This window comes from Meleagris gallopavo, unplaced genomic scaffold, assembly GCF_905368555.1.
Source record: "Meleagris gallopavo unplaced genomic scaffold, MGAL_WU_HG_1.1 scaffold_14, whole genome shotgun sequence".
NCBI lineage: Eukaryota > Metazoa > Chordata > Aves > Galliformes > Phasianidae > Meleagris > Meleagris gallopavo.
In genome coordinates, this window is record NW_028147028.1 from 15,421 (window position 1) to 32,550 (window position 17,130).

Here is a 17,130-nt window from a genome sequence, read left to right on the forward strand (position 1 = left end):
ATTGGCAGCACCAGCACAGCATCCCTCACTTCAAAGTGCGCTTCCGCTCTTTCTCCCCCTTTCATTCTCCCCAGGGTCTGCAGGGTTTGTTCCATTTGCATGCTGTACCCACGTGGCCAGCGCGTGATACAGAGCCCTAGTGAAATATCGGCTTGCAAAACAAGTCTTTGCAAGAACAAGACCAAATACCCAGGACAGCTCTCTCTACAAAACATTTGCAGCCACAGTCACAAATATCAACTCCCTGAAAACTGTCAAAATACCTTATTCCATTTCAGGATCATTCTTCATTCAGGGGCCTTTAGGTCCCCAGTATTACACCCCAACAACGTCACCGCCCAGTGTTCACTTCCTGATGTCACCCCTCCCAGAGAATCCCCAACATCACCCATGTAACTACTATGACACTCTAGAATCACTCTCCGGAGTCACCCCCCAGTGATACCACAACGTCACCCCCCTGCTGAACCCCCCAGCAATACCCCATCCACACCCTGCCAACATTACTCCCTAATATCACCCCACTGTCACAGCAATGCTACCCCAGTGTCATTCCTTACATCCCCCCAATAGTGTTCCCCCAACATCACCCCCTGATGTCACCACCAGTCGTACTCATTACGTCTCAGCGTCACTCCCCCAAATAAACTCAGTGTCACCCCAACAATTTCACTCCAATAATGTCTCCCCCAATATCGCTCTTAACACCACGCCAGCATCACCCCCTCACCCCATGTCCCCCCCAAAATATTTCTCTTTCAGTAATACCCAACATCAACCTACAGCATCATTCCCCAACACCAACTCAGCATCACTTCCTCCAGTGATACCCCAACATCACCCTTTAATATCACCCCCATACCCCCCAATATCACCCCCCCAACTTCATTCCCTGATGTCAACTCCAGTCATAACCCACCAGCATGCCCAGGTCATTCAGCGATACACCTTTCCTGGCAGACATTCACATCGTTCATTTCCTTTGTTCTATGGCTGTATAAGCACTTTAAGGGCCGACCTAAAGCAGTGATGGAATACCTGGGGCGAGGTGCAGCCCTGCGAGCACAGCTGGGGGCAGTTTGGCTGTGGAGTGGGGCAGAGCCAGGCTCCACCCCTCCTTGATCCCATTTAAGGGCTGGGAAGAGTAGGGGCAGCATCTGAACCTGGGAGTGCTTCCTTTGGAGTATGCCTTGTTCGTTGGTGATGGAGTGAGTGACTTTTTTTTCTCCATTGTGGAGCTGCTATCTCTCTTTTTTGGCAGGGAATCCTGACCGTACTTAAGGGCTGGTAGCTATTTGTACCTGGAAGCTGCTTCCTTCACTTCAGAGCGTGGGGGAGTATTGGCCCTTGGAATGGGGTAAGTGGTTTCTTTTTTTATTTTGGGGCTGTGATCTCCTCTTTTGGGGGATCCCAACTGCACTGAAGGGCTGGTAGCTGTAAGAGCAGCATCTGAATCTGGAGACTGCTTCCTTTGGGGTGTGTGGTGAGCCCTTAGAATGGGGTGAGTGATTGCTGAAAAAGGGGTATTTTCGTGTGAAAACAAGTATTTGTGAGAGAAAAAGGGGTATTTACGTGTGAGAACTGGTATTTGTGGGAGAAAAAGGGGTATTTTCGTGTAGAAACAGGTATTTGTGGGAGAAAAGGGGGGATTTTCGTGTAGAAACAGGTATTTGTGGGAGAAAAAGGGGGATTTTTGGTTAAAAGCAGGTATTGGTGGGAGAAAAAAACACATTTTGGGGAAAAAACAGGTATTTCTGGGAGGAAAAGCCACATTTTGTGCTCCCAGAAATACCTGTTTTTCTCCCCAGAAATGTGGCTTTTCCTACACAGGGTTGCAGATCCTGGGATGAAAAGCAGCAGCTAAGGAAGGAAAGCAGCAGCGCGACGGAGGGAACGCGGACACGGCAATAGGCGGGAAAGCGACGGGAGGGGAACGGAGCCCCTCGTCCCCACAGCCGCGGCGGCTGCTCGGCAGAGGAGGTGCGTGTGTACGGGTTAAACGAGCGGTTTTGGCGTGAATTTGGGGCAGAACGGTTCATTTGCCCCCTCCCCGTTGCAGATGCAGCCCTGCCCAGCGTGCGGCCGACCCCATTTTCCAGTTCTATCGCGACTGCGTCCGGGGGAAATGCTCCAAATCGTGACTCCGAGCCCCGGACGGCCGCACAGCCCTCTGTTGCCCTCCCAGCTCTGCCCCCCACCCCGGGGTCAGCCGGATTGTCCCCGATGTTCCCTTACTGTCACCCCAATAAAGTCTCTCACAGCCCTCCTGCTGCCTCTCCCCATTTATCTGCTGCCCCACGGTGCTCTCCACCCCCGGCGGTGACGCTTGGGGACACACGTCCTCTCCCTCTCCCAAAAACGGTGGCGTGGGGGTGGGGTTGTCACCCCAACATGGCGGCGGCCAGGCGCTTGTAGCTCCAACATGGCGCCGTCCAGGTTCTCAAAGCCCCAACATGGCGGCACCCACGGTCGTCCCTGGGAGGTGACGTCAGCACTTGGTCTCCCGAGGCGGGACTTTTTGCACCTCGGCCAATAGGGAGGAGCGGCGGCGTTGCCGCGGCAACAAGAACCGGAAGTGCGCTGTGAGGCGGAGGGGGGTCGAGGAGCCGTGAGAGAAGCGCCGGGGGTGGGGGGGTGGGGGGGGGCGCACAGAGGGGGTCGGGAGGAAAATGGAGGCATGGGGGGGGGGGGAATTGGGGGAGGAGAGAGACAGTGGGGGTATTATGGGGGTAGTGGGAATAATGGGGGGCTATCGGGGCTGGTGGGGGCAATGGCGGGGGAGTGGAGGGTTATGGGGGCGGTGCGTGCGGAGGGGGGAGGGGGAGTGGGGGATAACATGTTTTGGGGGGAGGTTATTGGGTGCAGTGGGGGGGCGTGCAGTAGTGGGGAGAGGGGTGCCGTGGGGGGTAATGGGGGCTGCTGGGGTGAGCTGTGGGGGCAGCATTGGGAATAATGTGGGGGCAGTGGCGTCCCTGGGGGGGGTGTCCCTTCTTCCTTTTTGGGGGGGGGTCCCATCGTCCCTTTGCGTGCCCCCCCCAGGCCATGGCAGAGGTGCACCTCATCGGTCAGCTGTTGGGTGCTAGCGGCTTCTCCCAGCGCCGCCTCTTCTGCAAGTGGGGGCTGCACGCTGGTGAGTGGGGGGCGGGGGGGGGGGACGGACCCACGCTGTGACCCACGCTGATGCCCCCCCCCATCCAGGAGGTGCCTGGAAGCTGCTGGGGGGGCTGCGCGAGGGGCAGACGCAGGTGGACGACCCCCAGGCGGATGACATGGCGCATTGGTGCCACCCACTCGACATCCACTTCGCCACTAAAGGGCTGCAAGGTGCGTCCCCACAGCCGCCCCGCGGCAGCCCCACATCCCTACGGTGTCCCCATGGTGTCCCCACGTTGTCCTCACGTCCCCCACATCCCCCCCATAGTCCCACTCCTCTGTCCTGTATCTCCTCTCCATCCCCACATTCCCCACATCCCCCCACCATCCCCACTTCCCCTTTCACTCCCCATATTCTCTCTCTGTCCCCACAGTGTCCCCATTGTTCCCATTTCCCCTTTCTGTCCCCGTATCCCCATCTCTCCACGCCGTCCCCACTTCCCTCTCTGTCCCCATATGCTCTTTCTGCTCCCACATCTCCCCTCTGCCTCCATATTCCCACCACCCCTCTCAGTCCCCAAACCCCTTCTCTGTCCCCAGCTCCCCCCTCTGCCCCCATCCCCACACTGTCCCCGTGTCCCCTTTCCATCCTCGTATTCCTCCTCTGTCCCCATATCCCCACGATGTCCCCAGTGTTCCCATCTCCTGCTCCTTTCCCCTATTCCCACTACTCCTCTCTATCCCCATATTACCTCTCAGTCCCCACATTCCTCCTTTGTCCCCCTACTCCTATCTCCCCACGCTGTCCCCATATCCTCCCCATCCCCATATCCCCAGTGTCCCCATATTCCCACCATCCCCCTGCAGTCCTCACCACCCCCTACTGTCCCCGTATGCTCCCTCTGTCCCCATATTCACTCTCTGTCCCCAACGTGCCCATCTCCACCTCATCCCCGTATTCCCACCACCTCCCTCTATCCCCGCATCCCTCCTCTGTCCCCACACTCCCTCTCTGCCCCCCTATTCCCACCTCCCCACACTGTCCCCACATCCCTACTGTCCCCACGCTCCCACTGTCCCCACATCCCCTCCCTGCCCTGCTGTCTCCCCCCTCCCCCCAGTATCTCAGACCCCCCCAACCCCCCAGGTTGGCCCAGGCTGCACCTCCAGGTCTGGCACCAGGACTCTCTGGGCCGTTCGGAGCTGCTGGGTTACGGTTTCTGCCACATCCCCTCCTCCCCCGGCTGCCACTCTCTGTCCTGCGTCACCTGGCGCCCGCGGGGGTCCGGCGTCACCCAGCGCCTCCGTCAGCGCCTTTTGGGGGGGGGTCCCCAACTCAGAGCCCCCGACCTCATCTACACCGGCGCCGATCGCTTCCGTCTGCACACCGAAGCAGCCGGCACCGTGCACGTGGAGCTGGGGGTGCTGCTGAGGCACTTTGGGCGCTATGGGGTGCAGTGCTAGCGGGGGGGATGGCGGGGCGTAGGAACACAGCGGGGACAGGGGGGAGACGTGGGGGGGGGTTTGGGGTGGGCGTGGGGGGGCCTGAGGGGGAGCGTGGGGGGATATGAGGGCACAGTGGGGACGTGGGGGGATGTGAGGAGACGGGGCTATGGGGGTGGGGGACGTAGGGGGGTATATGAGGGGATGTGAGGTCATGGGGGATATGGGGGAGATGTGGGGAGGACACGGTGGGAACATATGGGGACACAGCAAGGACGTGGGGGGGACGTGGGGACACAGCGGGGACGTGTGGGGCACGTAGGGGGGTGTGAGGATACAGTGAGGACATGGGGGGGACATGGGGACATGGCAGGGATGTGGGGAGGACAGGAGGAGACAGTGGGGACGTGGAGGGGGTATGGGGGGGGGCATGTGGGAGGGAGACAGGAGGGACATCGGGATGTTGGGGGGACATGGGGGGGTCCCCAAAGGACAGGCCGTGCGGTGGCACTGTCATTGTCACTTGGCTGCTGGGACCCATAGGGCCCGGACCCGCACATCCTATGGGGCCGTGAGCTGTCCCCTTTGTCACCGCATTGAGGACCAGCACACGGTGCCACCACCCAGGGGGACACAGGGAGCCGTGGGGACGCTGTGAGTCACCCCACAGCTCCTGGGGGGCAGAACGTGTGGGGCTGAGGCCGTGTGTCACCACCCCCCCCCCCACACACACACACAACCACCCTCCCCCCCCACAGTGTCACCCCCACGAAGGGGACACTTTGGTCACCCCATAAATGGCCCCCTGTGACCCCCTGGGATGGGACCCCTATGGGGGGACCCCTGGGGTCACCCATGTGGGACCCCCACTTTGGTCACCCCATAAGTGGACCCCTGGGATGGGATTTGTTATTTAAGGGAGGGGGGGAGGGTCCGCACTCCTAAGACAGGGTGCCAGTGGGGGGGGGGGGGCACCCTTGGCTGCGACCCCTGGGAACAATAAATGACACCGTACCCCCCCCCCCCCCCAGCATTGTCACTGTGCCATGGAGGTGCTCCCCCCTCCACTCCCCCCCCCCCCAAAAAAAAAACCAACTCATGTTTGAATCGTTCTGATGATGTCCAGCACTTTTCGGTCACCTCTGGAGATGGGGACACAAGGGACCCCCCCCCCTCCCCATGGAACAGGACAGCATTGGGGGGGGGGGGCTGGGAGACGTATGTGACCCCCCCCCAAATTGCCATCAGTATCCGGACCCCCCCCACCCCCTGAATGTCACCACTGGGACGTTGGGGGGATGTTTTTGGAGGGGTCCCACACCGAGGGTGGGGGGAGGGTATTAATTGTGGGTGGGGGTCCCACAGGAAGGGAAGTTTTATTTAGGGGGGGGTCCCACACTGGGGAGCATTTATTTGGGGGGGGGGGATTTTCTTTTGGGGAGCAATTTTTGGGTGGGGGGATCTCATGCTGGGGGGGGTCTCACATTGGGGAAGCCTATTTTTGGGGGGGGGTGTCCCATATTGAGGGGCATTTTGGGGGGTGGTCTCACATTGGGGATGCTTTTTTTTGGAGGGGGGGTCCCACATTGAGGGGCATTTTGGGGAGTGGTCTCACATTGGGGATGCTTTTTTTAGGGGGGGGTCCCATATTGGAGGCCTTTTTTTGGGGGGGGGTCCCACATTGGGGATGCTTTTTTTAGGGGGGGGTCCCATATTGGAGGACTTTTTGGGGGGGATCCCACATTGAGGGGCATTTTGGGGAGTGGTCTCACATTGGGGATGGTTTTTTTGGGGGAGAGGGGGAAGTCTCACGTTGGAGAATATTATTTAAAGGGGGGGGGGGGGCCACACCCCCAAGAGAGGGTCCCAACCCCGGGGGGTGGGGAGGGGGCGGCTCCTGGGGGGGGGTCCGCGCCCCGTGACTCAGTTTCCCCCCCCCCCCCCACAGGGCTCCTCCCGCCGCCCCCGGTCGGGCCTCGCGGAGCGGAAGGGGGGGTGGCCCCGGGTCCCCCCCCCGCGGCGTTTCCTGGGTGGGGCCGCCCCGATGCCTTAAACTGAGAGTCCGAAGCGGAACCGGGGGGGGAACGGAGCGGCACCGGCGGCCGAACGGCACCGGGGGGGCAGCAGCAGCCGGTATGGTGGGGGGGTCCCTTTAAGTTGGGGGGTCCCTTTAAGTGGAGGGGGGGGGGTTCATTGTGTGGGGGCTAAGTTGGGGGGGGTAATTACGGGGGTGGAGGGGTTAATTAGGGGGAGGGGTTAATTAGACGAGGGGTCCCGCTGGGTTGGGGGGGGTGATGGGGGTGAATTGGGGGTCGCAGGGGTGTTGGAAGGGGGGGGCGTGGTGTGCTGGGGGAGTTCTGGGGGTTGTAGGGTTGGTGGGTGTCCGGGTGGATTTGGGGAGTGGGTTTTTTTTGGGGGGGGGGGCTCCTGGTGCAGCTGGGAGTCGTGGAGAGTTACTGGGGGGGGGGGGGGACGGTTAGGTGTCCCTTTGGTTGTGGGGGGGGTCCTGGTGTAATTGGCGGGGGGGGTCTCTGTGAGATTGGGGGTCCCAGGCTGTTATTTGGGGGGCTGGGGGGGTTCCGGTGCAATTGGGGGTCCCGGTGTTTGGTCGGGGGGGGGGTCCAAGTGTGTTTGGGGTCCCAGTGTCTTTCTGTGGGGAGGGTTCCGTGTGTATTTGAGGGGGGGTCCCAGCACATTGTGGGGGGTGGGGGGGTCCCGGTGCCTTTTTGGGTCCCAGTGTTTCAGTTAGGGGTGTCCCATCGCACTTGAGGGGGGGGTCCCGGTGCCTTTTTGGGGTGGGGGTCCCATTGCATTTGGAAGGGGGGGGGTCCCAATGCCCTTGGGTGGGGGTCTTGGGGTAGGAGGATCCCGGTGTCTTTGGGTGGGGGGGGGAGGGGGGACGCAGTGCCTTTTGGGGTCAGGGGGTCCCTATGCCTTTTTGGGTGGGGGTCTCAGTGCTTCTTGGGGTGGTGGGGGGACCTGGTGCCCTCGATTGCGGGATCCCTGTGCTTTTCGGGTGGGGGTCTCGGTTCCTTTAGGTGCGGGGGGGGGGGGTCCCACACCGCTCGGAGAAGCCCCTCACCGCATTTAGAGGGGAACCCCGTCGGACTGAAGGGGGAATCCCTCTGCCTTGAAGGGGGAATCCCGCAGCCTCGCCTACGGGGGATCCCGGCCCCTTTGCGGGGGGGGAGGGGTACCGGCGCCCCATCGGAATTATTTGGGGGGGGTCCCTCCGCCCCCCCCCCCCGCCCCCCCATGGATCCGCCGCCGCTGCTGCTGCTGCTGCTGCTGCTGGGGGCCGCCCGGGCTCTTTCCACGTGCCACCGCCTGGACTTGGAAGCGGCCAAAAAGAAACGCATCGAAGCGGTTCGGGGTCAAATCCTCAGCAAACTGCATCTGTCCGCGCCCCCCGTCTCAGAGCCCCCCCCCAGCGATCTGTCAGACGACGTCTGGGCTCTGTATAACATCACCCAGGAGCTGCTGAAACAACGCGCCCAGTCGCGGCCCCCCCCGGATGGACCCGATGAATATTGGGCCAAAGAGCTGCTGAGGATCCCCATGGAGACCCCCGGGGAGGGTGAGTGGGGGGCTGGGGGGGGAGCGGAACCGTTGTGGCGATGGGGGGCGATGGGGTGACGTCCCCGTGCCCTATAAATGGGGGAGTCCTATGGGGTGATGTCTCTGAAGTCTGCAATGGGGGGGGGAGATCCCAAAGGACCCTGCTGGGGTGAAATCCCCGTGCCCTATAAATGGGGGGGTCCCATGGGGTGACACCTCTGTGTCCTATAATGGGAAGGGGGGGTCCTATGAGGCTGCAGTGGGGTGACACCTCCGTGCCCTATAAATGGGGGGGTCCTATGGGGTGACACTTCCGTGCCCTATAATGGGAGGAGGGGGTCCTATGGGACTGCAGTGGGGTGACACCCCCATGCCCTATAAACGGGGGGGTCCCATGGGGTGACAGCTCCATGCCCTATAATGGGAGGGAGGGGTCCTATGGGGCTACAGTGGGGTGACACCCCCGTGCCCTATAAATGGGGGGGTTCGTGGGGTGATGTCTCATAATGGGGGGGGTTGTCCCAAAGGACCCTGCTGGGGTGACACCCCCCCAGGCCCCATCACGGTGCTCCCTGCAGTGCGCCCCCCCCCGTTCCCGCAGCAGGAGGTGCCCATCCCATGGTGGCACTGCGGGGGGGGGGGGCTGGTTGGCGGGGAGGGGGGGCGGAGGCTGCGGTTCGCTGAGTAATCGCTGCTCTGAGGGCGCTTTGTTGGGCGGTGGGCGGGGGGTGGAGGGGTGGGGGGCAAAACGGGGGGCGGGGCCACGCAGAGATCAACCCGCAGGAGTACGGAGGGGGAGTTTGGGGGGGGGGGTGGGGGGGGCAAGGGGGGAGTTGGTTTGCTCTGTAGCGAGGGGATGAATGGGGAGGAGGGGGAGGGCATCTGACTGTGGACTGAATGAATGGGGTGGAGGGATGGGGTGGGACCCTCAGTGCTCCAGAGGGAGTGAATGGGCTGGGGAGGGAAGGGGGGGGGAGACCACTCTGCGGTGAATGAATGGGGGGGGGGCATGGCTCCACCTTGGAGCGAGTGAATGGGGTGGGGGGAAACCATCATTGCTCCTTAGGGGGTGAATGGATGGAACGGGGCGGGGGGCGGGAGACCGTCACTGCTGCGTAATGAGCGAACGGAGCGGGGGGGGGAGGGGGGAGATGCGGGGGGGGACCATCGCTCCGACCCACGCTGAAGGCGGTGGTCCCGCTGCCCCCCTCCCCCTCCCCCCCCCAGGCCCCATGGAGCGCTGGCGCCCGCAGAGCCACGGCGTTTTCTTCGTGTTCAACGTCTCCCGCGTACGGGCGGAGGTGGGGAGCGAAGCGCTGCTGCACCGCGCCGAGCTGCGGATGCTGCGACAGAGGGCGGGCGGGGAGAGCGCCGGGACCGAGCAGAGGCTGGAGCTGTACCAGGTAGGGGAGGGATTGGGGGCGGGAGGAGAACCGTAGGGACGTGGGGGGCAGGATGCTACGGGGGTACGGGGCGGGGGGACGGGGGTTTGGGGGCATGGGAGGAGCTGTGGGGATGTGGGAGGAGGGATGCTGTGGGGACTGTGGGTCTGGGGGCATAGGGACAGTGGGTTTGGGGACATTGGGGTCGTGGGAACAGCAGGGACGCGGGGGGCAGGATGCTGTGGGGTTGGTGGGTTTGGGGACGTAGGAAGTATGTCCTATGGGGGACACGTCCCCTTTCCCATATGAAGCCCCAAAATGTCCCCGCTCTCTGTCCCCAAGACCCCTCCCCATATATTCAAGACCCCTTCCCATATATCCACATCCCCTCCTACATCCAGGACCTCTCCCCACATCCACAACCCCTCCCCCTATATCCAGTATCCAGGACCTCCCCCAAAATATCCACAACTCCCTCATCAGGGACATGGGGGGGACACGGGGACCGGGGGGACATGGAGGTCAGGGTTGGAGGACGCCGTGGGTTGGGGATGCCACAGGTTGGGGACATTGCGGTGGCTTTGGGGATGCTGCGGTGGCTTTGGGGACATTGTGGTGGGTTTGGGGCCGTGGTGTTTTTGTGACCCTCTCCCCCCCCCCCCTGCTGGGGTCCACAGGGTTACGGCAATGCTTCCTGGAGGTACCTCCATGGACGCTCCGTGCGCGCGACGGCGGAGGACGAGTGGCTCTCATTCGACGTCACCGACGCCGTCCATCAGTGGCTCAGCGGCAGCGGTGAGTGCATCCCAAAAAAGCGCCCCCAAAGTAGCCCCAAATGTCCCCTAATCCTGATCCCCCCTTCTCCCCCTCCCCCATAGACCCTATGGGGGTCTTCAAGCTGAGCGTGCACTGTCCCTGCGTGTCGGGCCACGGCCACGCCGACGAGATGCGCATCTCCATTGAAGGTACCACCGTCCCCCCATGCGGGGGGGATCTCTTGGTGTCCTGTCCCCCTCCCACCCCCCAAAAAAAACTATGCCACCACCTGCCAGGCTTCGAGCAGCAGCGTGGGGACATGCAGAGCATTGCCAAGAAGTACCGCCGCGTGCCCCACGTCGTGGCCATGGCGCTGCCGGCAGAGCGCGCCAACGAGCTGCACAGCGCCCGGCGACGGCGCGACCTGGATGCCGAGTATTGCTTCGGGTGGGAGCCCACGGCGGGACCCCCAGAGTGGGCACGTGGGGGAGGGGGGATCCTGGGCATCCCCAATAAGGTTGGGGGCAAAGGAGGATGCCAATACCTCAATGGGTTGGACCCAAAGAGGGGCCATGCGCTGCGGGACCCCCAGCTGCAGGGATCACTGGGGCTGGGGCGATGTGGGTCCTGGGCCACCCCAATATGGGGGGGGCACAGCAGGACCCTGCTGGGGTGGGGGCATCTTTTGGATTGGGATCCCTGTTGGGTTCTTGAGGTCATCATTGCGTTCTTGGGATTCCTATTGGTTTTGTTCGGTCACCATTGGGTTCTTTGGGTCCCCATTGGGTCTTTGGAATCATCAGTGGGTTCTTGAGGTTATCATTGCGTTCTTGGGATCCCCATTGGGTCTTTGGAATCATCAGTGGGTTCTTGGGATCCCCATTGGGTTCTTTGGGTCCCCATTGGGCACCTGGGGACATTTGGGTCCCATAGGGAAAAGAGGGGTCCCCAAGATGCTTGGGACCCCTACACCCCTGGGACCTCCCCCAGATCCTCAGAATCCCCATAGAACCCTCAGCGTCCCCTCAGGAAACCCGACATCCCCGCGCTCCCTTTGTGCTCCTGGGGGGCTCAGGGAAGGGCTGGGGGGTCCCCAGTCCCCCGCCCCCCCCGACTCCGTGCCCCCCAACCCCAGGACGGATGAGAAGAACTGCTGCGTGCGGCCGCTCTACATCGACTTCCGCAAGGACCTGCAGTGGAAGTGGATCCACGAACCCAAAGGTTATATGGCCAACTTCTGCATGGGGCCGTGCCCCTACATCTGGAGTGCAGACACGCAGTACACCAAGGTGGGGGGGGGGGCGGGGGTGGGGAAGGGACCTGGGCTGGAGGGGGGGGGAGAGGGGGGGAGGTCGTGGATGTGAAAGCATGGGGGAGTTGTGGATATTTTTTGGGGGGGGTCCTGGATATAGGGGGAGGGTTGTGGATGTGGGGAGGGGTCCTGGATGTAGAAGGAGGGAATGTGGATATATGGGAAGGGGTCTTGGGGACAGAGAGTGGGGACATTTTGGGGCTTTATATGGGAAAGGGGGAAAATCTAGGTGTGGGGGGAAGTACCGGATATGTGAGGAGGGGTCTTGGGCACCTGGGGGGGGGGAAGGAGGGGGTTCTGGGCCACCCCAAAAAAGTTGGGGGTAAAGCAGGACCCCGGTATCTCAGTGGGTTGGACCCAAAGGGGGGGGAAGAAAACCCAAGAAGGAGCACTGTGGGACCCCCACCCCACCGTGATCACTGGGACTGGGGGGGGGGAAGCACAGCAGGACCCCCGGTATCTCAATGCGAGGGGCACAGGGGGACCCCCACCCAAAAAGGACTCCCATCCATGGGGATACCGGGTGCTGGGGAGGTGGGGGGGGGGGGGTCTCACACTCAAAATGCTGATGTCCCCCCCCCAGGTGCTGGCGCTGTACAACCAACACAACCCGGGGGCTTCGGCTGCCCCGTGCTGCGTCCCGCAGACCCTCGACCCCCTCCCCATCATTTACTACGTGGGCCGGAAGGCGCACGTGGAGCAGCTCTCCAACATGGTGGTCCGGGCCTGCAAGTGCAGCTGACCCCCCTCGGGAACCCCCCCCCAACCCCCAAACACCGGACCCTCCCCCCCCCGCCTCCCCCCCTCCCCAGCAAAAAAATTTATTTAATTTTTAGACGGTTCCTTTTTTGGGTTTTTTTTTTTCTTTTTTTGGACAAAATTTTGGGGCTGGTTCCTCTTTTTTTTTTTTTTTTCCTCGTGACTGGGGGGAGGGGAAGAGCAAAGAGACCCCCCCCCACAAAAAGGGGACCACGCTCACCGGCCCCTCCCCCCCCCCTCCCCCAAGAAAAGAGACCCCAAAGGGATACAGCTGTTGGGACTCCCCCACCCCAAAATGGAGCAAAGATGGCCCCCCTCATCCCCCCCAAAGTAATCAAGACTTGGGACAACCCCCCCCTCCATAGACACCACTGTGGACCCCACTGCTTCACACCCCCCCCCCCACAGAGACTCAGACACAGTGGGGGCGGAAGGGATAAAAATATCCTTCCGGGGGGGGACAACAGGAAACCACCCCCCCCACCACAACACGGAGGGGGGGACACACACACAAGAAGGGGGATGGGCTGGGGGGGTGAATTTAGGGGTGGTAGGAGGGGTACAGTGGGGTTGGTGACTCCAAAGGCACTCATGGGGTGGGGGGGGGTCAGGATGTGTGGATGCCCCCCCTCTCCAAAGCAAACAGTGCTGTTATGGGGTGGAGAAAGTCACGAGTGGCGCACGGGGTGGGGGGGGGGCACAAAAGTGCTCATGTGCGTGGGGCGGCCCCCCATAAGGTGGGGATTGGGGGGGGGAATTGAGTCAGGGCTCCCCCTCGGTGATGGAGTGGGAAAAATCTTATGGGGGGGGGGGGGGGAGTCCTCCTCCAGCCGGCGGGGGGGGAATGAGCCATATCACAGCTTCCCATGGTTGTGGTGTGTTGGGGGGGAGGGGGGGGGGGTGTCTCCACGTAGGTGTCCCATTTTGGGGGGGGGGTCCCTACTCCAGCTGGGGGGCAGCTGAGGGCTCCTCCTCATCGAAGTAACGCTCCTCGGCGTCGCGGGACTCGATGTCCAGGTTGTCCATGTCGGGGTTCTCATCCACCTGACTGAGGGGGGGGCGTCACACTGTGCCCCCCCTCACCCCATATCCCCGATGGCCCCATATCCCTCATGACCCCGCAGCCCCAACGTTCCCGTATTTTCAATGGCCCCAAAGTCCCCATCATGGCCCCATAACATCTCCCTATCCCCATAATGCCCCCAGAGCCCCCATGACCCCACAGCCCCAATGTCCCCATGACCCCCACGCCCCTATAATGGCCCCAATGTCCCCCAAGTCCCCACGGTGTCCCCACAACATCCCCATACTCCCTATGTCTCCAGTTACCCCTATGGCCCCACTGTGACCCATATCCCCATCACCCCACTGTCCCCATATTCCCACAGTGCCCCCCATGACCCCAACGTCCCCATATCCCTATCGTGTCCCCCCTGCCCCCCCACACCCCGTTGCCCCCACCTGTAGTCGAAGTCCCCGTCCTCCCCATCCAGGAACCTCTGGTACATCCGGCTCCGGAATTCCTCTCTCAGCACCTCCCGCTCCCCCGCATCAGGAATGTGGGGCCCTTCGGCCTCATCTTCATCTTCATCTTCATCCTCTTCTGGGGGGGTGGGGGGGGCTTTGTCACCCCCCGCTGCCCCCATTACCCCCAATCCCTTCCGTGTCCCCGTTGCCCCCCACGTTGTCCCCAATGATGTCCCCTATCCCAGTCCCCCCCCATCCCCAATGCCCCCCCATCCCGAATGCCCCCCCGGTCCCCTCCCCGCCCCCAATGTCCCCAACGATGTCCCCTATCCCAATCCCCTCCATGTCCCCAATGTCCCCACACCCCCAATGCCCTCACTGCTCCATGCCCCCAATTCCCCCCCCCATCCCCCCTCGTCCCCCATGTAGCCCCCACCCCCTGCAGTCCTCCATCCCCCCCATCCCCCCTGTCCCCCACGTAGCCCCCACCCCCTCACTGCCCCCCGATGTCCCCTATCCCCTCCACATCCCCGTTACCTCCCCCACCCCCCCTCACCTCCGCTGTCCCCCTCCCTCAGCCTCTGTCTCTGCAGCCTCTGCTGCACCGCCGCCTCCTCCACCGACCGCAGCAGCGCCGCAGCCCACGTGGTCCCGGAGGGGGTCCCGGTGGGGGGGGGACATGTGGGGGTCCCGAGGGGGGTCTGGGCATCACGGTACTGCCCGATGTAATGCTCGTACAGCAGTGGCTCCCGCGCTCTCATCTCCTCCTCGCTGAAGTATTCGCCTCCTGCAATGGGGGGGCACCGAAAGTTTGGGGGTGGGGGTGCAAAATAGGGGAGGGGTCCTAAATAGTGGGGGTGGGGAGAATAAAGGGAATGGGTGTTTGGGGGAGGGGGAAAACCCAAAGGGAAATGAGAGGGGATGTTAAAAATATAGGGCGTATGGGGAGGGGAGGAATCCGAATAGGGAATGGGGGGGGGGACGACCCCAATGCGAAATGGAGACCCCAAAACCCAAAGGGAGAATGGGGAGGGGGCAAAGGGAGAGGGGAATGGGGACAGACCCCAAAATCCAAAGGGGAATGGAGACGAAACCAAAGCCCACAGAGAACTGGGGGGGGTCATGGGGGATGGGAGGGAATTTGGGGGATCCCAGAGGCCAACGGGAGCCGAAGGGGGAACCCCATAAGCAGCAGAAAACCTGGAGGGATCCCAAAGGGGATTTGAGGGGGGATCCCAGGGGACCTGAGGGACACAGAGTGACCATGGGGAGAATCCCAGCACCTCGGGGACCCCACAAAGCCCTCCGAGGCCCCTTAAGGAGCTCAAGGACTCCAAAATGATCCCACAAGGACCTCAAGAACTCCATAGGAATTCCATTTAGACCTCAAGGACCCCATAGAGATCCCATAAGACCCTCAAAAATCCCATAAAGACCCCATAAGGATCCTGTAAGAACCCCATCAGGATCCCATTTGGACCTCAAAGACCCCATAAGGCTTCAAAGCCCTCACAGCCCTCTCAAGAATCTCCAAGACCCCACGAGGAGCCCAGCCACCCTCAAGGACCCTACAAGGACCTCGGAGACCCCACACCTGCGATGAGCTGCCGCAGGGCCGCGTAGCGTCGGTTCCTCAGTCGTGTTCGGGCTCCGGGCCTTCGAGGCCAACGGGTTGCCCCGTTTTCGGGGCTCTGCCGCCTTCGACCCCGCACCTGGCGGCAGTAAAAAGCGACCTCGTAGCAGGGGGGGAGGTGGGCGAAGCAGGGCAGGTGTTCAGGCCTCAGGGCTCCGTGGAAGCGCTCGAGGAAGACGAGGGGTTTGCGGAGGAAAAGCGCCCGCAGCTCGCGGTGCCGCTCGGCTGCCGTCAGCTCGGGGTCTCCCTGCTGTTGGCTGCGGACGCGGACGGGGCTGGCGGCCACCGCGGCCAACATGGATTCCACCGCAGCCATGGGGAGGGGGGGGTCCTCCTCGGCGTCGAGGGGGTCCCTGTAAGGTGTGGGGACCGGTTCTGTCGTGAGGCGGATTTGGTGGGTCGTGGGGTCCTGGTTTTCTTCCATAGGGGGCGAGGGGTCCCACCCTGCCACGCGGTGCTGCTCAGGGTCAGGTTCTGTTGTGGGGTGAACCCTGTGGCTCCTGGGGTCCTGGTCTTCTTCCATAGGGGCTGCGGGGTCCCACTCTGCCCTGTGGTGCTGCTCAGGGTTCAGTTCTGCTGTGGGGTCTTCGTTTGTGGATGTGGGGTTCCACAGCACCGCTCTGGGGGCCCAACTTGAAGACGTAGGGGCACAGTTGGACGCTTTGGGGTCAGGTTCTGCCGTGGGGTCTCCGCTGGAGGGCTTTGGGTCCCTCCTCATCGCTTTGCAGTCCCCGTTTGAGGACACTGGGATCCATTTGGACGTTTCGGGGTCAGGTTCTGCTGTGGGGTCCACAGTGGGAGATGCTCTGGGGTCCCATTCTTCCACGGGGCGCCCCTCAGGGGGCATTTTGGGGCCCCACTCTGCCGCAGGGGCTTCATTTGAGGAGGGGGGATCCTCCTTTGTCACCACAGTGTCCCGGTTTGAGGATATGGGGACCCACTTCGATGCTGCGGGATCCCAGTTTGAGGATATGGGGACCCAACTGGGATCCCCGTTTGAAGTTATGGGGACCCACTTCGACGCCGTGGGGCTCTCCGTCTCCTCCGCGTCCTCCTTCATCACTTCGGGGTCCCGGTTTGAGGCTCTGGGGTCCCCTTTGGTCGTTCTGAGGCCCTACAGCGCGCTGCTGCCCCACTCCGGGGTCTCCATTCCCGGTTTGGGGTCACGCCGCGGCCGCCGCAGTTCCTGGAGGCGGAGCAGAGCGTCACGGGAGCCCGCGGGCCGACCTCGGAGCGCTCCAAGACCCCCAAACTGGTCCTACGACCCCCCGGAACTCAACGTGGGCCCGCGGAGGGGGGGGGTTGGGGCGCGAAGCGACACGGCGGAGCCCGAAAACGGGGGAACGCAAAGCGCTGCGGGACCCCGGGGCCTCCGCAGACCCCGGGAGGAACATTGAGGGAACCCCCACCCCCCCTTCCTCCTCCCAGAGCCCCCAAACTCCCCCCGGCTCAGCGCGCAGCCGCCCGGACCCGTTTGAGCGCCACATCGCCGCGCTGCTCCTCACCCGCTCCTGCCGCCGCCATCTCGGAGTGCGTCACTTCCGGCACGACTGAGCCCGCCTCTCCCCAACTTCCGGCGCGCGCTGGTCAAGGCGCCGTTTGACGCCCGGTGCGCCCCACTGAAGGACCACGTGGGTTCCGGATCACTTTGGTTCCCCCCTCCCCCCAAACCTTTCCTGTGACCCCGCGTTGGGGTCAAAGGTTAAAGGTCAGTGCTAAAATCCACC

The 17,130-nt window shown here is 62.6% G+C and overlaps 3 protein-coding genes across 9 annotated transcripts; 2 read left to right on the plus strand and 1 right to left on the minus strand.

The window, feature by feature from the left end:
• The first annotated feature begins 2,518 nt into the window (after positions 1–2,518).
• B9D2 (B9 domain containing 2) lies at positions 2,519–4,606 on the plus strand. Of its 3 annotated transcripts, none has more exons than XM_085215303.1 (4): positions 2,519–2,582; positions 3,040–3,130; positions 3,199–3,324; positions 4,241–4,606. In XM_085215303.1, the coding sequence occupies exons 2-4, from the start codon at positions 3,043–3,045 to the stop codon at positions 4,555–4,557; spliced, it is 531 nt and encodes a 176-aa protein (XP_085071429.1). In that variant the 5' UTR covers positions 2,519–2,582; positions 3,040–3,042; the 3' UTR covers positions 4,558–4,606. The 3 variants fall into 3 exon arrangements, with proteins under 3 accessions (XP_085071429.1, XP_085071428.1, XP_085071427.1); XM_085215302.1 differs by having other exon boundaries at positions 2,525–2,608; XM_085215301.1 differs by lacking the exon at positions 2,519–2,582 and having other exon boundaries at positions 2,910–3,130.
• A 337-nt stretch (positions 4,607–4,943) lies between these two features.
• On the plus strand, positions 4,944–12,395 carry TGFB1 (transforming growth factor beta 1). Of its 2 annotated transcripts, XM_085215295.1 has the most exons (9): positions 4,947–5,190; positions 6,485–6,669; positions 7,673–8,113; positions 9,322–9,497; positions 10,154–10,271; positions 10,355–10,441; positions 10,529–10,679; positions 11,368–11,521; positions 12,128–12,379. In XM_085215295.1, the coding sequence occupies exons 1-9, from the start codon at positions 4,955–4,957 to the stop codon at positions 12,284–12,286; spliced, it is 1,707 nt and encodes a 568-aa protein (XP_085071421.1). In that variant the 5' UTR covers positions 4,947–4,954; the 3' UTR covers positions 12,287–12,379. The 2 variants fall into 2 exon arrangements, with proteins under 2 accessions (XP_085071422.1, XP_085071421.1); XM_085215296.1 differs by lacking the exons at positions 10,355–10,441; positions 10,529–10,679 and having other exon boundaries at positions 4,944–5,190; positions 12,128–12,395.
• CCDC97 (coiled-coil domain containing 97) lies at positions 12,385–17,110 on the minus strand. 4 transcript variants are annotated; one of them, XM_085215297.1, is made up of 5 exons: positions 16,909–17,109; positions 15,365–16,589; positions 14,327–14,557; positions 13,765–13,906; positions 12,385–13,347 (listed from the first exon to the last, which is right to left on the minus strand). In XM_085215297.1, exons 2-5 carry the CDS (start codon positions 16,461–16,463, stop codon positions 13,158–13,160), a joined length of 1,662 nt encoding a protein of 553 aa, XP_085071423.1. In that variant the 5' UTR covers positions 16,464–16,589; positions 16,909–17,109; the 3' UTR covers positions 12,385–13,157. The 4 variants fall into 4 exon arrangements, with proteins under 4 accessions (XP_085071423.1, XP_085071425.1, XP_085071424.1 ...); XM_085215299.1 differs by having other exon boundaries at positions 12,385–13,351; positions 16,909–17,089; XM_085215298.1 differs by having other exon boundaries at positions 16,874–17,020.
• Between the last annotated feature and the right edge of the window lie 20 nt (positions 17,111–17,130).

Excerpts from the sequence above, each read along its gene's own strand:
- B9D2 (XM_085215301.1), top strand. The coding sequence starts at position 2,953 with ATGTGGGGGCAGTGGCGTCCCTGGGGGGGGTGTCCCTTCTTCCTTTTT. Across the intron at positions 3,131-3,198 it reads CAAGTGGGGGCTGCACGCTG|GAGGTGCCTGGAAGCTGCTG; the intron begins GTGAGTGGGGGG and ends CCCCCCATCCAG. Across the intron at positions 3,325-4,240 it reads CGCCACTAAAGGGCTGCAAG|GTTGGCCCAGGCTGCACCTC; the intron begins GTGCGTCCCCAC and ends CCAACCCCCCAG.
- CCDC97 (XM_085215297.1), bottom strand. The coding sequence starts at position 16,463 with ATGAAGGAGGACGCGGAGGAGACGGAGAGCCCCACGGCGTCGAAGTGG. Across the intron at positions 14,558-15,364 it reads CCTGCGGCAGCTCATCGCAG|GAGGCGAATACTTCAGCGAG; the intron begins GTGTGGGGTCTC and ends CCCCCATTGCAG. Across the intron at positions 13,907-14,326 it reads GAGGGAGGGGGACAGCGGAG|AAGAGGATGAAGATGAAGAT; the intron begins GTGAGGGGGGGT and ends CCACCCCCCCAG.
- TGFB1 (XM_085215295.1), top strand. The coding sequence starts at position 4,955 with ATGGGGGGGGGCATGTGGGAGGGAGACAGGAGGGACATCGGGATGTTG. Across the intron at positions 10,442-10,528 it reads GATGCGCATCTCCATTGAAG|GCTTCGAGCAGCAGCGTGGG; the intron begins GTACCACCGTCC and ends ACCACCTGCCAG. Across the intron at positions 11,522-12,127 it reads CAGACACGCAGTACACCAAG|GTGCTGGCGCTGTACAACCA; the intron begins GTGGGGGGGGGG and ends TCCCCCCCCCAG.